The 17854-nt window shown below is 29.4% G+C and overlaps 2 protein-coding genes across 2 annotated transcripts; both read right to left on the bottom strand.

Annotated features, from left to right (window-relative positions):
- Nucleotides 1–287: 287 nt before the first annotated feature.
- LOC114409295 lies at nucleotides 288–2070 on the bottom strand. Its single transcript, XM_028372702.1, has one exon. It carries the CDS (start codon nucleotides 1636–1638, stop codon nucleotides 730–732), a length of 909 nt encoding a protein of 302 aa, XP_028228503.1. The 5' UTR covers nucleotides 1639–2070; the 3' UTR covers nucleotides 288–729.
- Nucleotides 2071–9966: 7896 nt separating this feature from the next.
- LOC114409294 (uncharacterized methyltransferase At1g78140, chloroplastic-like) lies at nucleotides 9967–13659 on the bottom strand. Its single transcript, XM_028372701.1, has 8 exons — nucleotides 13384–13659; nucleotides 13165–13277; nucleotides 12916–13056; nucleotides 12585–12669; nucleotides 11772–11965; nucleotides 11524–11635; nucleotides 11045–11152; nucleotides 9967–10460 (listed from the first exon to the last, which is right to left on the bottom strand). The coding sequence occupies exons 1-8, from the start codon at nucleotides 13546–13548 to the stop codon at nucleotides 10320–10322; spliced, it is 1059 nt and encodes a 352-aa protein (XP_028228502.1). The 5' UTR covers nucleotides 13549–13659; the 3' UTR covers nucleotides 9967–10319.
- Nucleotides 13660–17854: the final 4195 nt, after the last annotated feature.

The following is a 17854-nucleotide window of genomic DNA, read 5'->3' as shown; positions in this document are numbered from 1 at the left end:
ATCTTATGGTTTGAATTAAAAAGCTCAAGAATAAGAAAAGGAGAGAGTGAGATCACCAACTTGAATTCTCTTATTGAGATTTTTAATAAAACTAACAAAATAATAATTGTAAATAAAAAAGAAATAATAATAATAATAATAATAATTATTATTAGAATTGATTCATTATTAAATAATCAGATCTAATCATGCGTACGATCATCATGTGGGGGAAACTAAAGTTCCTGTAATAATATTCATTTTAGATCCCAACCATAAAGAAGAAAAGGGATAATAAGATCATCAAGTACAAATAAAAGTAGTATATATATAACTATATAATTAAATTAATCTCATTCTAGCTATCTACTAAATAACAGTCTCTACAATACTCGTATAAAAAAATTTAGAACAAAATAAAAAAAAAAAAAAAAAACAAATGGAGCTGCAAATGCTAACCACCAAACACTAGACCACTATGATCAACATCATCATGATGATGACGCTCTTAATTCATTGCAGTATCTGAAATTCCACGCTGCAATGATTCACAAGTTGAGAATACTGTTTACTCTCTCTCACACCACACGCGAGATTATCCTATTGATCAGAAGAGCAAATCCACGCTTCGACAGCTCCTTCCCTAGGGGAATTTCCATTCTCCAAGTTCTTCTCATGGTTCAAGTTGCTCGATGCAGAAACCGAGATGTTGAGCTTGCAACCGCCATAATTATTATTATTCTCATTATCTCAGCACCTAAACGGGTCTCTTCTCCCTCCTCCAGTTCCACCGCCGTCACTCCTCAGAAACATGCCCTCAGAAACCACATTCTCATGATGACCTTGTACATGTGCACCCACCAGATCATGCGCATCAAGCGTGGGCATGGTGGATAAAGACTTTGCACCAAACCCTGTAGGGACAAGAGTATGAAGAGAAGAAGAGGGGTGGAATGAGGGAATAGGGTGAATATTTTGCATGAGATTCTGTGGTGGGGGCTGATAGGGTAAAGATAGATCGGGAAGTAGTTGGTAATTAAGGGAGTTATTATTAGGAGAAACATAGATGCTGTTGTTATGTAACAAAGTCCTTGATGAAGTTGTTGAAAGCAAAGGGTTTGGGCGAAGAGGGATGCGGCGAGAGAAGGAAGGTGAGAAAGGGGGTGCAGGGATTCCGGTGAACTCTTGAACCATGGATCTGAAGTTGTTGGTGTCGGTGGTGAGAACGGTGGTGGGTGCACGCCTTGAAGCTCTGCTTCGTTTCTTCGAGTTGCGTATGAGGTTGTTGGTCTGTGGGGATGATGGGAGTTGTTGTCTTGCATTATTATTAACGTTGTCGTGGCCCAACAAGTATTGATTTGTTGTTGTTGGTATTGCTGATGAAGATGGGAGGCTTTCATGGAGGGTGCAATTGGGTTCAGATCTTTGGCCTTGAGAGTCTAAGTTTAAGAAGGAATTATGGGGGTTTGGGTGGGATTGTGAGAGAGAGTGGAGATAGTTTGAGGAAAGATCAAACATTGAGGGATGAGAAGGAACAAGAGATGGTTGTTGCGGGTCGGAGATGGAACCAAAATGATTGAGGAACGATGGATGAGCGTGTGATGATGAATCGTATTCATCATCGCTAGAAGAGATGCTTCCACTGTTGCCAGAATCCATTGCTTAAGCAAAAAAGAAAACTAGAGAGAAAGCTTAGGTAGTAAGAAAAGCTTGTGGAATTGAGAACCGAATTACGTGTTTGGTGATCACTGATCAAGTTTCCAGGACGTGAAACCGACTTTCTTGAAAAAGGAAATTATGCATATAGATCTTAATTGGGTGGGGAGTGAGATGAGAGTGTTAAAGGATGCAGAGAAGGGCAAGGCGTCAATTACGAGAGGTACTCACAGAGGAATAGATCTCGTGGCTTTTTGCGTTAATTAGGGTTTGTGCTCAGAAAAAGAAAAAAAAAAAAAAAAAGAGAGAGAGCTTTAGAAGATCCTCAAGAGAGTGAAGGGGTTGGTGGGGTCGTCATTGGAGTAGAGAAAAAAGAGTTGGCGGTGGCTGGTCAGAGGTCAAGCTCCATGTGAATGTGAGAGGGACAGTGAGAGAAAGAGAGGGAGGGGGTTGTAAATGTTAAAAAAAGCCAAAAAGGATGTGGACATGCGGTGTGAAATGGAACTATATATGTTGATATATGTTGACGATCATGTTTTTTTTCACTAGAAATTAATAAAGTTTGAATTTGACTCTTATAAAAAATATTTTTTTATTAATTATGTATATAATTAATGTAAATGTAATATTTTTTATATCAGTTATGATGCAAAAATATTATACATATATGAATCTTATTTTGAATAAAAAAAATGCTATTATATAATTTCATGTGGATAAATAAAAAATATTATATGAACCAAATTTGAACTTTGGAAATTTTATAATGATGAAAAATATATTTGAATCTTTTAATTAAGGTGTAAATGGTTTGATGAATTGAATTTTATCTATTTTTAATCAAATTCAAATTCAGTTAAATTTAATTGAGTTAGATTGGATTGAATTTTTTTTTTTTGAGATCCATGTCACCTTAGATCTTGGAAAAAAATTTAAAAAAATCATCAAGCTAAAATAATAGTGAGATATTTTATTTGACAAAAAATGAAAAAATATTATTAATAGAAAGCAAAATTGTAAATTTGGTCTCCCAATTTATCTTGAGTTTCGGACTTGGTCTCCCAATCATTTAATTCACAAATTTGGTCCCATATTTTATAAAATTGTGCTTGGTCCCTAGGTCACAATTGGACGTTGATCATTAATAAGTGACATTGATGGCCAAGTGTCACATTCTTATTGGATGATGACTGTTACGTGTCATGTTCTGATTGGATGTCAACTCCATGAAAGATGAAATGAATTGTTGTTTTCATTTACCAATCAGAACATGACACGTGACAATTATCATTCAATAAGAACGTGACACGTGACAGTCAACATCACTTGTTAACGGTCAACGTCCAATTGTGCCATGAGGATCAACATCGCACGATTTTACAAAATAGGGAGACTAAAGTTGTGAATTAAATTACTGGGGAATCAAATCCGAAACTGGAGATAAACTGAGAGACTAAAAATGCAATTTTGCCTTAATAGAATTCAATAATCACAAAGATAACATTGTTTTACAATTCAAAATACTTACATCATTGACAATAATCATAAAATATAATAATATTGTGTTAGATTGAATTGAATTGAATTTTGGTCAAATCTAAAACTCCAAATCCATCACCCAAGTCAATTATAATCAGTTTCATTAAATTAAAACAAAAAAAATCCAATAACTCAATTCAACCCATAAAAATCTAATTGGATTGGGCGGGTTCCTTAATTGGGTTCGATTAGAAAAAATTAGAAAGTATTATGTGAAAGAAGGTATTAACTATAAATAAACATAATAGAATTAAATACTTAAGATAAAGCACACCATACCAGTTCAGCCAAGTTGTTAATATGTTAACAAGATTAAATCATTCGGGTATTGTCCGAGCTCGATTTTTGATAAAAATATTTTTTTATCAGACTTTACTTATCTCTCAGTCGAACACTAAATTAGTCAAAATATTTCTCCTTGATGAACCAAAAAGTTAAAACCAAGCAAAATTATACAAGTTAACGAGAATGAGAATAGTTACTAAAAATATTTTCATTAAAAAATAATCACATATAATAAAATGGTGGATAACATAAAGAGTTTAATAATTATGTAAAATGATTTTACAATCTCATTTAGTTATAAATTATTATTTATATGACTTTTAAAATAACTATTTTAAAAATTAACAAATTAGTCATACATAATTATTACGATTAAATGATTATTTAGAATTATTTATTTTACACTAATTTGCATATTTTTTTTCTCAGAAATAAAATCTTATCATTTATACATCTTAAACGATTGTTGTTGTGATTGCTTTGGGAAAACATCAAAATTTAGGAAGCCTACTTGTGTGTAAACAAATAAATGGTTGAGTGGATGAGTTCTGCACTTCTGCTATATGACTCTTAATTAGCTGCGAAGCATCTATCAACGGAAGGGGAGGGAATGAGTAGGGGTGTTTGCACGTATTTATCATTTATAAATTTAAATTGATTGAAATCAAGTCAAACTGATTAAGTTAGATATTTTCTGTATTTGAGTTAAATTTGATCCAATGCATTTATGTCCATCAAATTCTTCATTGGGTCACAGTTTTAATATCCGAATCTGTTGGTTAATTTGTAATATTATATATATATATATATATATATATATATATATATATATATAAATTTATATAGATTAATTACTATTATTATCATGTTTAGTAACTAAGAGTAATATCATCTTTTCTTTTCTTAGTTTTAATAATTTTACTCGATTATTCTCATTAAGACTTCAACTCTCAACTAATTATAAAATATTTATTTTGTTTTTTAATTTATTTTGAATTATTTTAGATTTAATTAAAGTTTCCACGGCATTACTCTTTGACTATTTAAGAACATTAGAATTTTCAAATTGTTATAATAGTTTTAGTTTTTGATTTTTTAGGCTTTGTAAGTATAGTTTTTGAACTTGTTTATTATATTTTAATTTTTAAATCATGTTTAACACAGTATGTTAGTCTATGTAATGATGATGATAATAATAATATAATTCCTCCCTTGATTTTTTCTTTTACGATTTGACTACACATAACAATTATAAATAATATATTTAATATTTTATTTAATAAAAAATTTAACTTATAAAAGATATTATTTAAAAAAATAATAGACGAATTAAAATATTTTAATCCTTTGAAATAATCTAACTCAAACCATTTACAAATAGATTAGTTTAGGTTGAATTTTATTTTTATTTTTTTATTAAAAATCAACCTAAACCAATCCATTTAAATTTAATTGGATTAGATTACAAGTTTAATCAAATTCAACTCAAATGGATTCACATACACCTTTTGAAATGATAATAATTTTGATATTTGGAGATATAAGTAGCACATTTTCTAAATGTGTTATTTTTTTTTCAAAAAAAATTCTAACACACTGTCACTAATAATATCTGTTAATGACTAAAATTTATTTTAAAAATATAAATTATATATGTTTCAGCTCTTATTTAATAAATTATATTCATAATTTATAATTTTAAATAAATTTTAATTAATAATAAATAATATATTAAAATAAATACGTTAAATAATGTGCTACATACATCTATTATATTTGCTAGCTGAAAATTCTTGCGGCAGCCGCAACTTGCAAATTGCCGCTAACCTAGTAACACTATTCGTCTGTGTGGTCCATATGGCTACCTAAAAGTTTGACTTCAGCTATAGACACCTTCTCGTTGTTTTATGACATTGGGAGATTAAAGAAAAGAAAGAAAGAAATAAATAAAAAATGTGTATAAATATCCTAAATGAAATGAATGTATTTTTTCTCTCTGATTCTATTACATCTTACGTTACCCTTGAGGCCTTGAATATGACCTCCAATTCTAGGTAATGTTAATCATGCATAAATTTATTAAATCAGAAATAAATGTCTTAGTTTTTTTTTTAAATTACAAATATTTTTTATTAAATACAGTCATGTTTGATTTGATTAAAATTATTATTAGTAGTAAAACTCTCTTCTAAATATTTAATATAGCTACATAGCCATAAACATCTTAATTTGATGTAGCTCAATGAAAATAAATAATTATAATAAAAAATAGGTTTTATGAATAATATTATTTATACAAAATATTATCTCGTGTCCAGCTTAGGGCTATAGTCATATAGATGTTTAGAGTTAGTTATTCTGTTGAGTATGTATAGGATTGTAATGATTATTTTTAGTTGTTTATGGAAAGTAATTTCTTTTAGAGAATATGAAGACACTTAAAAAAGTGATTTTTTTTAAACTATATCTTTTACACTCAAGAGTTACACTTTGAATTCCAAACCACTTATTTTGGGAATCCAAATATATCACCACTCGAATCAATCACTTGGTTAATCGCTTTTAATACAAATAGTTAATTGTAAACTCCGAAGTGTACTAAGGCCTAACGTCATTTGTCCATTTTAGTGGTGTGAATAAAATTCTAAAAGAGTAAAGGCCGGCCGTATTCATTATGCCAAAACACTTGTCAAACTCAACTCAATTATAATTTTATGGATTGAATTCAGTCATTGAATTAAGTTGGAAGTTCTTTTTTACACTCAATTTATAATTTGGTTTGGGTAACGGATTCATGTGTTTCAAACCCAATAAACATGACTACATAATGAATATATAAAAAAAACTAAATATCTAATTGTATGGTTTCTTTTAGATTGTGAGTTTAAAAAAATAAAAATAATATAATTATTATTATCCAATATAAAGTAAATTCACACAAACTAATGTGTTGTTGATCCAAGTGGAATTCTCTTCTTAAGTTAGATCTCAAGTTTAAATTTCATAGATAAAAAAAATTATTAAGAGAAAAAACTTATTAAAGATAATCAACTAAGTTACTTAATGTAATTTTGTCAAAAAAAAATCTGATGAATACTTCATACTAATTTTATGGTGGCCTAAAAACAATTTGTATAAATAAAAAAATAAAGTTAAAGTACACTTTTGATCTCTAATATCTTATCTGCAATTTCGATCATTTTTTATTAATTGTGTAGTTTTAATCTTAAATAAAATTTATAATTTAGAAAATGATAAAATTAATTGACGGAAAATTTAAATCCATGACGTTCTCCTTTTCTTTCACTGCATAAACCACCAATCCACTTATTATTTAATTCATAATATAAATACTATATTATGTATAACAAAAGTATATATATATATATATCAAAATACTTAATTCAATGTTAAATCCACTTTAAAAATAATAAGTTTAAATAATAAAATAAATATAATTTATTAATAAATAAATTATATAATTTATTATTTAATGCATTTTTCATATAATAAATATAAACATACAATCATTTTGGCATTTCATCTCCTTACCTCGTTTTCTTCTGATTTTTTTTCCACACATAACTAATATTATATTATTTATTTAATATTATACTATTTATATTATTTTAATATAGTATATGTGATGTAATAGAAAAATAATAGAAAGATAGGAAGAGAAAATATTATTTTCTTTTTCATAAAATAATAAATATAAACATACAATTACATTTCTCTTCTTATTTTTTTTATTATTTTTCTCCTACATCACTTAGTCGCTTACTATATTAGAACAATATCAAAATTGAGTATATGTTTGTATTTATTGTATAAAAATAAATTAAATAATAAATTCTATAATTTATTTATTAAATTTTCTTATGTTTAAATTTTTATATAAAGTGTAGTTTATATACTATGATTCAAGCATGTTAAGTGGGTGTATGGATTAAGATTGATAAAATTAATTTTAAATGAAATTAATTTTATAAAATTGATTTTGGTTAAAATTAATTTGAAAATAATATCATTTATGTTTAAATTATTTTATTATAAAAACAACTTAAGAATAAAATTCAACCCAAATTTTTGAATAAATACAAAAATTATTCAATATTATTTCAATTTAAAATTAATTTTAAACAAAAAAAAAACAATTTTCACCCAACATATTAAGATATATTCAAAATTAATTTTAGAATACCCAATCAATTTTTCAACTTAAAATCAAGAGTAGAGCATACATCATCTTCTTTCATCACCTGAAGTCCAGACTACTAAATCACTTAGTGCGTGACATGTGTAAATAAAAGAAGAGGACACACACTGAGAGGACGTGGTGACATGTGAGTCTCACCCAATTGGAATCACTATGGCCCATGCCAGAGAAATAAAGAATAATCTGTTCTCTAGTAAGGATATCACCCTCCCCCCTCCAACTTTCTCGCTCAATTTCTCCTCTGCGCTACTTTGTTTTCTCAGTTTTCAGTGTCATGCTATACATGTATAAGAGTAAGTGACACAGCCATTAAAAATTGTTGAACTGCTATTTATTATCGCACTTCGATCTTTTCCCCCCTCTCTGTGCCTCCCTTCGGCATGAAGAATAAGCATAAGGAGCTGTGGAGTATAAGTAGGCATAACTTCTCTTCACTTTTGCTTTTGTCCTATTCTTCTGATTTTTAATGATACTCATTCTATTAATCTCAAAATCCATATCTCTGCCTTTTTTTCTTCTTTCTATTTTTCATTCTCTTCCATGGTTGCGACTTTAATATTGTCCTTTTTGGTTAGTAAAACAAATGGAACAAGTTCGGGAATTGTGTCACTTATTTCTCCCCATGTTATTATTGCTCTCTAGTTTTTATATTATTATTATTGTACACAAATACAAACACAAAGGAGTAAATGTATTACTAAGATATTTAGATAAAATAATTTTTAACATATATATGTATGACAATAGTATTTTTAACATATATATGTATGAAAATAATTTTTAACCTGTCCGTATACAAGTAAAGAATACCTAAATTTTTTAAACATCAATGCTCTTTATCTTAAAAAGTATTTTTTTTTATAAAAATAGGAAGAGAAGAATATTAGAAGAAAATATTATTATTTGTAGTGACTAGCGAAAATACTTTTTTGTTTGTGTCCTTTTTTCTAAAGAAGGAGAGACATATATATCAACACAACTCAACGTGTAGTATCTTAAAAAACAAAAAAACTACAGCACACTCCGTGAAATTACATGCGGGAGAAATACGAGCTTACCAAACCGATTAAAGTTAAAACTAATCATTAAGCTTAAAAAAAATCTTTTAACGTTAAAAAAATCAAAACAGAATAAAACAACTCTCCTTCACTTATAAAACTGCTAATGTTAATAAAATAAAATATTCACCTAATATTCAATCCCAAAAGGAGTTTAATGGATTACGAAAAGATTGAGTTGGGGAGCAGAATATATTTAGAAAAATTGCTTAAGAAAAGGATAATATATTTAAAATATTAAATTACAAATAAGATATTTACCAACATTCACTACTCGATATAATTAATATAACTAATGAAACACAATAATTGCATCAATAATTACTACATAAATGAATAAATCAATCTATAAATTTATTAAAAATAAATTTAATAAGAATAACTAAATATAAGTTATACTACTATATAAATAATGTTTATGAGATTTACTGACATGCATCTACTTATTTTTTAAGAGTTTAAAAGGAGAAGGCTAGTAAGTTACACCTTAGTGTATTTTAAGAATTTTATAGTAAATATTATTTTAAATTTACTTAATTTCTATAAATTACATAAAATATTTTTTTAAAATAGTATATATATTAGTTTATGATTTTTTTTAAATCACAATAAAATATGAACGATTTTTTATATATAATAATTTATGAATTTATATTAAAATAAAATTTTATAATAAAAAATACATGTAAAATTAAATATTAAAGATTAAAGATTTTATTTTAATTTATAAATTTTTATAATTCAAAAAAATTAATAACTTTTGACTAATGATATATATAAACTAATATTCATAAAATTAACTAAAAAAATAAATGTCTTAATAATTTATTGTTTTATCTTTAAATAAAAGGTCATGAGTTCAACTCTCTAATATATCACATCAAAGTCAATATTTGACTTTAGATGCTTAACAAACAGTCAACTAACGACAGAACTAAAATTGTTTATTTTAAAAAATAAAAAAAAATTAAATATCTTGGTTTATAAATATAAGAACCAAAATCATAGATTTAAAATTATAAAAAAAATTAAAATTACAATTCAGCCTTAAATTTTAGTGAATATTATGACCCATAATGGTCAATCAAACTATGAATCACACGAGCAGGGTGACAAAAGAGACTCCCTTGGCCTTGGTTTTAGCTTACCTTCCTTTGAGGGAAAAAGTTCCCTTGTTTAAATGCAATATAATCAAGTACAGATCATCTGAAGTTTAAAAACATTGAATAGTAAAGAATATCCTTATTACTCCGATCTCCAGTGACAGAACTGTAATATTTTGTGTTATATGAATCAAATCCTAAAAGAAGTTAAAAAAAATTTGAAGAAAGAGTAACGATATTTACATATATCTTTATGACTTGGACACCCCATATGAGAACGATGTAATGCAGAAATTTATGTATAAATATCATTTCTCTAAGTGAAGCCTACTTTATATTACCAAGTCAAACTACAAATTTGAACAGATCAACATGCAGCATTTTTATCTGCTAACGATTCAAAATGATTAAGTAAAGAAATGTAGGCTTCAGCAAAATGTGTTTAGAAGGCAGCAAAGAGAGCACCAGGAAACTCAAACCTTAACTGGGCTTTGTAGCAGAGATCATCACAAAAAGCCCATTTCTAATGCATTTAAATCCAACTAGCCCACATGCCCTGCAGAGATCTTCAAGTTCACGTTCAGAGAGAAAGATGTAGCTCCCAGACACTTGCCTTACATTCTAAAACGTGAACAAATTTCCATTATTCAAAACTTACAGAAATAAAAAAAGATGATATGAAAGTTTCTAGAATAAACATTCATTTTTGTGACTGAAAGATTGAGTTGAGATTTGAGAATACTGTAATCCCTCAGTCGTGGAAATTGAAATCAAAATCATGCTTCCAGGAAATTGAAATCAAAATCATTCTTCCATGCACAAACGCAATACTGAGACTAAATTGATTTCTTTTTATGATATGGAGAAACTAAAATAATGCTAACTTCCATTGATAAACTGAATCGAACCTAGCATATCCAAATTAAGAAAAAAGCAACAAAAAACAACTGAACAAAGTAAATCTTGTTACTCTCACTGAGTTTATCAATTCAGATAGAGCATGCCAACACTTATACAAGAATTCCAAGCAATTTTTTTTATTATACAACAAACTTATACAATTTGTTTTACAACAAAGACAAAACAGACAAGTGTGGAATAAAACGATAGATGTAATGGAGATAGATATAAAAAATAATACCGTAGAAAGTGTCATAAAAAAATGTATTTATAAATAATAAATAATATAATTCAAAGTTTTATACCTGCCGCAGGGAACTTAAAAATGGGATAACAGAAAAAGGCCCATCAAGTATGTAAGTGGTTGCGACAAATACACCTCCAGGTCGTAAAACACGACTTATTTCAGCTACCTGTTAAAATATATGACACAAATTACGGACAAACAGAATGAAGTTACAGACTAAGCAGAGTGATGCAAGGCACGACCAGATGACTAAACTATGCGTACTGCAAAGTGACAAATCAACAGAAGAAATTTATCCACCTTGCAGAAGAAGCTTATTTTTAAAATCAGCTAGCATCATTAAAAGTATGAAATACGTTCTTAGTTGATGCTGACACAATACTGCATAAATCTTTAGGGATTGCATTTATAAAAACTTTGTAAACATCTCATAAACCACGGCTAAATGATTTTCCCTAAGCCACTGCCACAGATATTTTAAACAAATGAAACATTTTTCTGCAAAATCAAGACATTAATGAATAATTATTCACTTACAGCAGCTAATGGTGAAGGCCAACAGTGGAGAGCTGCGCCTGCATGTACAGCATCAACAGAACTGGAAACAAAGGGGAGCCTAGATATGTCTGCTCTAACCAAGATGAAGTTCCTAAAAACAGAAATATTAATTATAGTTGTGATTGTAATATGAATAAAAGAATGAGTTAAATAGTTGCAATAGAACTTTGAATTCAAAAGTTAGATATAATAATGTTCTAATTAATTTAGAAATATAAACTGTGTACTCTTTTGGAAAGTTTTCTTCCTGCTGAATGAATTCATAACATTGCTGCAACATGTTTTCTGAGTAGTCTAGAGCAACAATGAAAGAAAACAGTCCACTTTTTGCAAATAATCTTGAAAATAATCCACTTGCACAACTAGCATCAATGATATTTCCTCCCAATATTGGCTTTAAGAAACCCTTCATCAATTCAAACTGCAGTCAAATTCAGTAGAAGGCATGATTGACTGTTAAATCACATCAAAAGAAAATGAACATAAAGTAGTCACACATCTACAAGTTAATTCTAATATAAAAGTATATAACACAATAGAAGACAGATTCATTAGTATTTCAAAGAATTTCATCTTATATATTTGCAGCACCATATCCAAATTCATAATTCTTTTCACCAATCGCGCAAAGGTAAATAAGACAAACTGAATGATAAAGGTTTCAGGACATTGAACCTAATGGAGGTGACATCAGTGAATAAATTTTGCTTCCTCATGGAGGCGAGTTAACGATCTGAGGTTCACAAGCTAAAGTCCTTATTTCAATTATTAGGATATGTAGCTTTTATTTGCAAATAATTAAGTTTTAACTTTGCATTTACTACTTAAGTACTTATATATAGTCGATGATGCTCCAGTAAACTCTAAATGAAGAATGACTATTATTCCAATTGGATAGTAGCTTATTGAAGAAAAAATAAGCTAAAGGATAAACAACAGGACTTGTCAATGAGAAACCATTAATTAAATTAAAAAAATATATATATAACGTGGGTTCATCAAGAGGGAATTATTATTAGGAAGAGGGACATTTGGTTAACCTCTTTCTCAGGACCAGGAAAACCACCCCACACAGAAAAGGTTTGACGCCAGCCCCTCTCATAGAGAAATGATATCAATGGCACCCTGATTCAACAAACAATCAGTATGCATAATAAAAGTGGCAAATTTAGTTTCAAATTCAACTCCATAGGATTTAGACAACAAATTAGACATTATTAGCACTAGTTTGTTCATATCCATGCGACATCTATGTCCAGTGGTACCTAAATTCGCTAAAACTGAAAAATGATATATCAAATAGTGTAGGAACACGATTAAAAGGAAGACAAAAGCATTTTAAATCAAGTAAAAGAAAGGGAACTAGAATGCCTGAAAAGCTCTGTGGAAGCTGGCATCGATTCACCATAGCTCTTAGCTCCACCTGTAGCGGTGAGATCGAGATGCGTTTGGTTACCAATATATGTTTTCTGACAGGTGCTGCATTGAAAACTAGATCCAGTGATAGTATCTCTGCGTCAAAAAATCATCCACAGCAACCAGTGAATACAAATAAACATATGTGGCCAAATTCATAATACATATAATGAAAGGAAACAATCGATTGTTGAATTAACTCACACGGAGAAACCAGGATCACCGTTCCATGTCAAGGAATCGTAACATACGGGACAAGCCAACGAATTGCTGCTTCTACTGCTTACGTCCTTTTCAACTACTACTACGTTGGATTCCTAAGCACAAAATTACGTTCCTCACGCAAGTGTTTGATAAAATGTGTAAATGAGAAATAGTATGTGTGTAATAAGGGCACTGGATTGGAGGGAGAAGAAGTGTTACTCTTGGATTGGTTTCGGTGTCGATGAAGGACGTTGAAGAAGCTCGAAATTGAAGTGGAAGCTTTGCAGTGAAAGCAGCGCGTGAGAAGAGGCGCGTGGGGTGCTTGAATGAAGAGAGAGTTGGAGTGAGCGTGTACATACCGGAAACTGCTACGCCTATAGCCATCACCGGTGAGGTGGCAACCGGAAATTGGAGTCTCTGCGGATTGGTATGTCGTAATGTCAAACGGCTTCAAGTTTCCAGGATGTGGACCGTGACCATCTGACGTGTGCCAACTTATCACCTGAAATATTTTATTTTATTTTTTAACCAACGGTCGCTTTATAAAGGTTTAATTCTGTTTTTTTTTATTTCCTTCATAAAAATAAGAATTTAAATAGAATATATTGAGATTTTTTTTCCCCGATGATTGTACTGATATTAGACCTTTTGACTTCATGTTAGACTACCTTAAAAAAAACTTCAAACTAGACCAATGAATAAAGAAAATAAAATAAACTTTATGATTGACATCACAATGTAACCAAAAAATGACATGGCAATGACTCAAGCAATTATTGTATTCAAACTAAATATTTTTAAGCTATTTTTTTTTGGCAAACTTAATCAAACAAAAATTGAGAAATGTTGAGTGTTACAATAACCAATGGAACCAAATGTGTTTGACAAATTTGTCGTTGTTGTTAATATAAGAGAAAAAAAAACAAGTGAAAGAGTTAGATAAAATAATAAATTTTAGAACTATTAAGTGGACATATGAAAGAAATAAAAGTTAGTAAGAGCCTAAAACTATTTTCTATCTCATTTTTTTATAACCTTTATAGTGTGTTTGGATGAAGTAATTTAGTAGGAGAAATTATTTTTTCAAAAAATTTAAAATGATTTATGATAAAATAATTTGTTTTGATAAAGTATTTGAAATGAGATTTAATTTTTGATATTTTTATGAATCATTTTGATTGACTAAAACAGTAGGATTTCAAATTCTCTAAAAAAATATAGAATTTGAAATTCTTTTTTCAGAGATGCTTACTCTAACTTACGTTCTTACTTGCGACTCTTTTTCGCTCAGCACTCACAACTATGGGTGACCAAAGTTTTTACGGTCGATTATCGATATAAGTTATTTTTCACTGACGTTGACCGAGATTTTTTCGGTCAGAATTATTTTTTATGATGTCAACCAAAACTATTTTTTTACCAATATTGACTAAGATTTTTTTTAGATGATGTTGGTTAGGGTTATTTTCTCACTAACGTCAGTCATGAGAAATTTTTGCTAACGTCGGCCAAAGATTTTTTTGGCCGTTGTCATCCAGGATTTTTCAGTTGATGTTGACCAATGATTTTTTTTTGCTAACATTGGCTAGATTTTTTCTACTGACATCGGTCATGACTAACTTTTAAGTAAACACCTGTTAGGGTTTTTCAGCCAAAACTATTTTTTAGCCAATATTGGCTAAGGTTATTTTTTAGCCGATGTTAACTAGGGTGTTTTGGCTTATGTCAACTAGATTTTCTTAGCCGACGTCGGTTATGATTTTTTTTGCTGACATCGACTAAGGTTTTCTAGCTAACATCAGCCAGAGTTATTTCTTAACCACATTAGCTAAGTTTTTTGGTTGATGTTGGTTAGGGTTTTTTTCTGCTAACACCAGCTAGGTATTTTTTACCGACATTAGACATGATTATTTTTAGTCAACATCGACTAGGTTCTTACGGTCGACATCCACTAGGGTTTTTTCCGTCGACATTGGTCAGAGCTATTTTTTAACCAACATCAGCCAATGTTATTTTATAGTCAATGTTGGATAGGATTTTTTGTCCAACATTGGTTAGGGTTATATTTTTTAGTCACATTTGACTAGGGATTTTTCGGCCAAAGTTGACCAATGATATTTTTCAGCTGACATCAGGTAGGTTCACTACTACAAATACAAGATTCTAAGTCAATTCTATATGGCATTCTACGACGATTTTGAACCGTCTTAAAAAGCGGTGTCGTAATATTGCACATAATTTATAATGACGATTTTGCAACCGTCTTAAAATATAGAGATTTGGAATCAGAATCTTTCCTTTTCGAAAGTAACTTGTCTTAGTATGATTGACTTTCTAAGACGGTTATTCAATAATCGTCTTAAAATGTAATAGATACTAAGATGGTTTTTATGACAAATGTCTTAATAAGTCTTCAACAACATGCGAAATCTAAGACGATTAATTGAATAACCGTCTTAAAATGTAATAGATACTAAGACGGTTATTGGATAACCGTCTTAATATGTTATCATCATCATGTGAAATCTAAGACGGTTCTTGAATAACCATCATAGAATGTCTAACTTTCTAAGACAGTTATTTAAGAACTGTCGTAGTATCTTTTTTTTTCCTGTTATTAACTTTTTTTTGGCGTTCTTTTTTTTTGTGATCTCTAGTAGCTTTAAGCAAAACACAATACATTGATGGAAAGAAAGCAAAAGTAGTATAATCATCAATTTCAACAATTATAAAATCATTTAGTTACATAAATAATTCAACAATTATAGGACTATTGTACAATTTGTAAGCTTCATGGCATGTATGTAATCTATACAGCCCAGTAGCACTTACAATATGATTTTACTTCTAATTCTTAACACGAAAATGCAATATAAACGATATTTTAACAACACACAATTTACCCAATTTACTCAATATTTGAAATGGTAACCTAACACCCTCAACTAAATTGATGACTGGTTCAAGTTTAATAGCATTGATATTGCCCCTCCCCCCCACACCTCGTACCCTTCTGCCCCAAACAATACTAAGAACAACATAACCAAACATTATGGCACAAGATTGCCACTTCAAAGCACAAAAAGTATAAATGAAGCTTGCAATGAATAAATTTTGGCTTACCTTTCTATTTCATAAAATTTCAAGTAGTCCAATGCTACTTAGCCTTAAGGGATGGCAAACGATCAGTTCTCCTACTTAGCCTTGACCATATCATGTTTAGCAAGAATGATGTCCCTACAACAACAATTAATAGCATTGTCAGATACTCCAACAGTTACAACATGCATGAGGTACGGAAACACCTTATTGTAAAAAATGAATGAAAATTGGAGATTAGTCCCCCACCATCACTTTGGAACCCATGAAGTGTTGTAAGCAAAAGAGAAAAACTGGTGGCTTCACATAAAACCTTCTGAGCATATACATTAACTCCCAAGATCTGCCAATATTCCCATAATCACATTTTGCATCAAGGGAAAGTCGATATTGGGATCCTGAAGCACTAGTACCCATTCCACTTTTCAAAACTTCAACCAACATACCTATATTTAGTATTCATGTCTTGAACAAGATTATTCATTTTATGAAAAAAGGTTAAATAAATTTACTTGCATGCCTCATCAATAAATTCCACGATAAATGATATAAAAGAATTTAGTAATTATTATATGTTAAAATATTTTATTTTGATATAATTAAGATAAGATAAAAAAAATACATCAATATATATCTTATAATAAAAAATAAAAGATAACCCAATAATATTATTTTTTAAAAAAATAAGTTTTTCTATGTAGACATATGTCAATGTCATGTGATAAATTTAATATGTAATACATAATATATCTTTTTTTTATTAGTAATATGCAATAATACATCTAAAATTAAGTATATATTTCTTATATGATAAGGACAAAAAAGTATGATATTTTTTTTCTTATATAAAAAGTAAGAGATAATATAAAACCAGACATTCTTTCTTCTTCATTACTTTTTCCTCTTTGCTTAATGGTTGTTTGAATCCAAGTTCAGCTGTTGCCATCTCTCTCTCTCTCTCTCTCTCTCTCTCTCTCTCTCCTTTGTGCAGCCAAACGCTCTTCAAAACTATAAAAAATTAAAGTTGAAGAGCTCAAGGTCAGAGATTGCAGTAGGTTGCTAACACAACTAATCAGTACAGATATGTATCTCTAAACCATAAAATAAAGGGAAGTAAATATAAACGTAAAATATCAACAAGTAGTCAAAAATTTTCAGTAACAATTTTCAAATAAATATCATTATTCTCTTTTCTTTTGGTAGGAAAAAAAGTTGAGACCTTTTACTCTTTGAGTTAATGCAGTTTGATCCTTACTACTTGAGATAACCCTAATCATGGTTGTTAAACTCGCGATTCTATGTAGAATCGTGAAGGTTCCATAAACTCAACTCGTAGAATTGAATCGTAAACTCGTAAGAGTTTACTCAAAAGGGCAACAACAGAACCCACTACCCAAAAGGCAGCAACAAAACCCACTACCCACCCTTGATGAAGCCAAAATTTCAATTAATAGATAATTTGTCCATGTTCGGAGGACCACCTTAGCGTTGTCAGAATTCAACACTAAGCATCGTTTCAAACTTTCAATTAACAGATACTCCCTTAATTTAACAACAAAATCCAAAACTTAACACTACAATGAAGCTAACA

The sequence above is a fragment of the Glycine soja genome, chromosome 4, assembly GCF_004193775.1.
Source record: "Glycine soja cultivar W05 chromosome 4, ASM419377v2, whole genome shotgun sequence".
In the NCBI taxonomy this organism is placed as follows: Eukaryota; Viridiplantae; Streptophyta; class Magnoliopsida; order Fabales; family Fabaceae; genus Glycine; species Glycine soja.
This window is presented reverse-complemented; position numbering and strand designations above follow the sequence as displayed.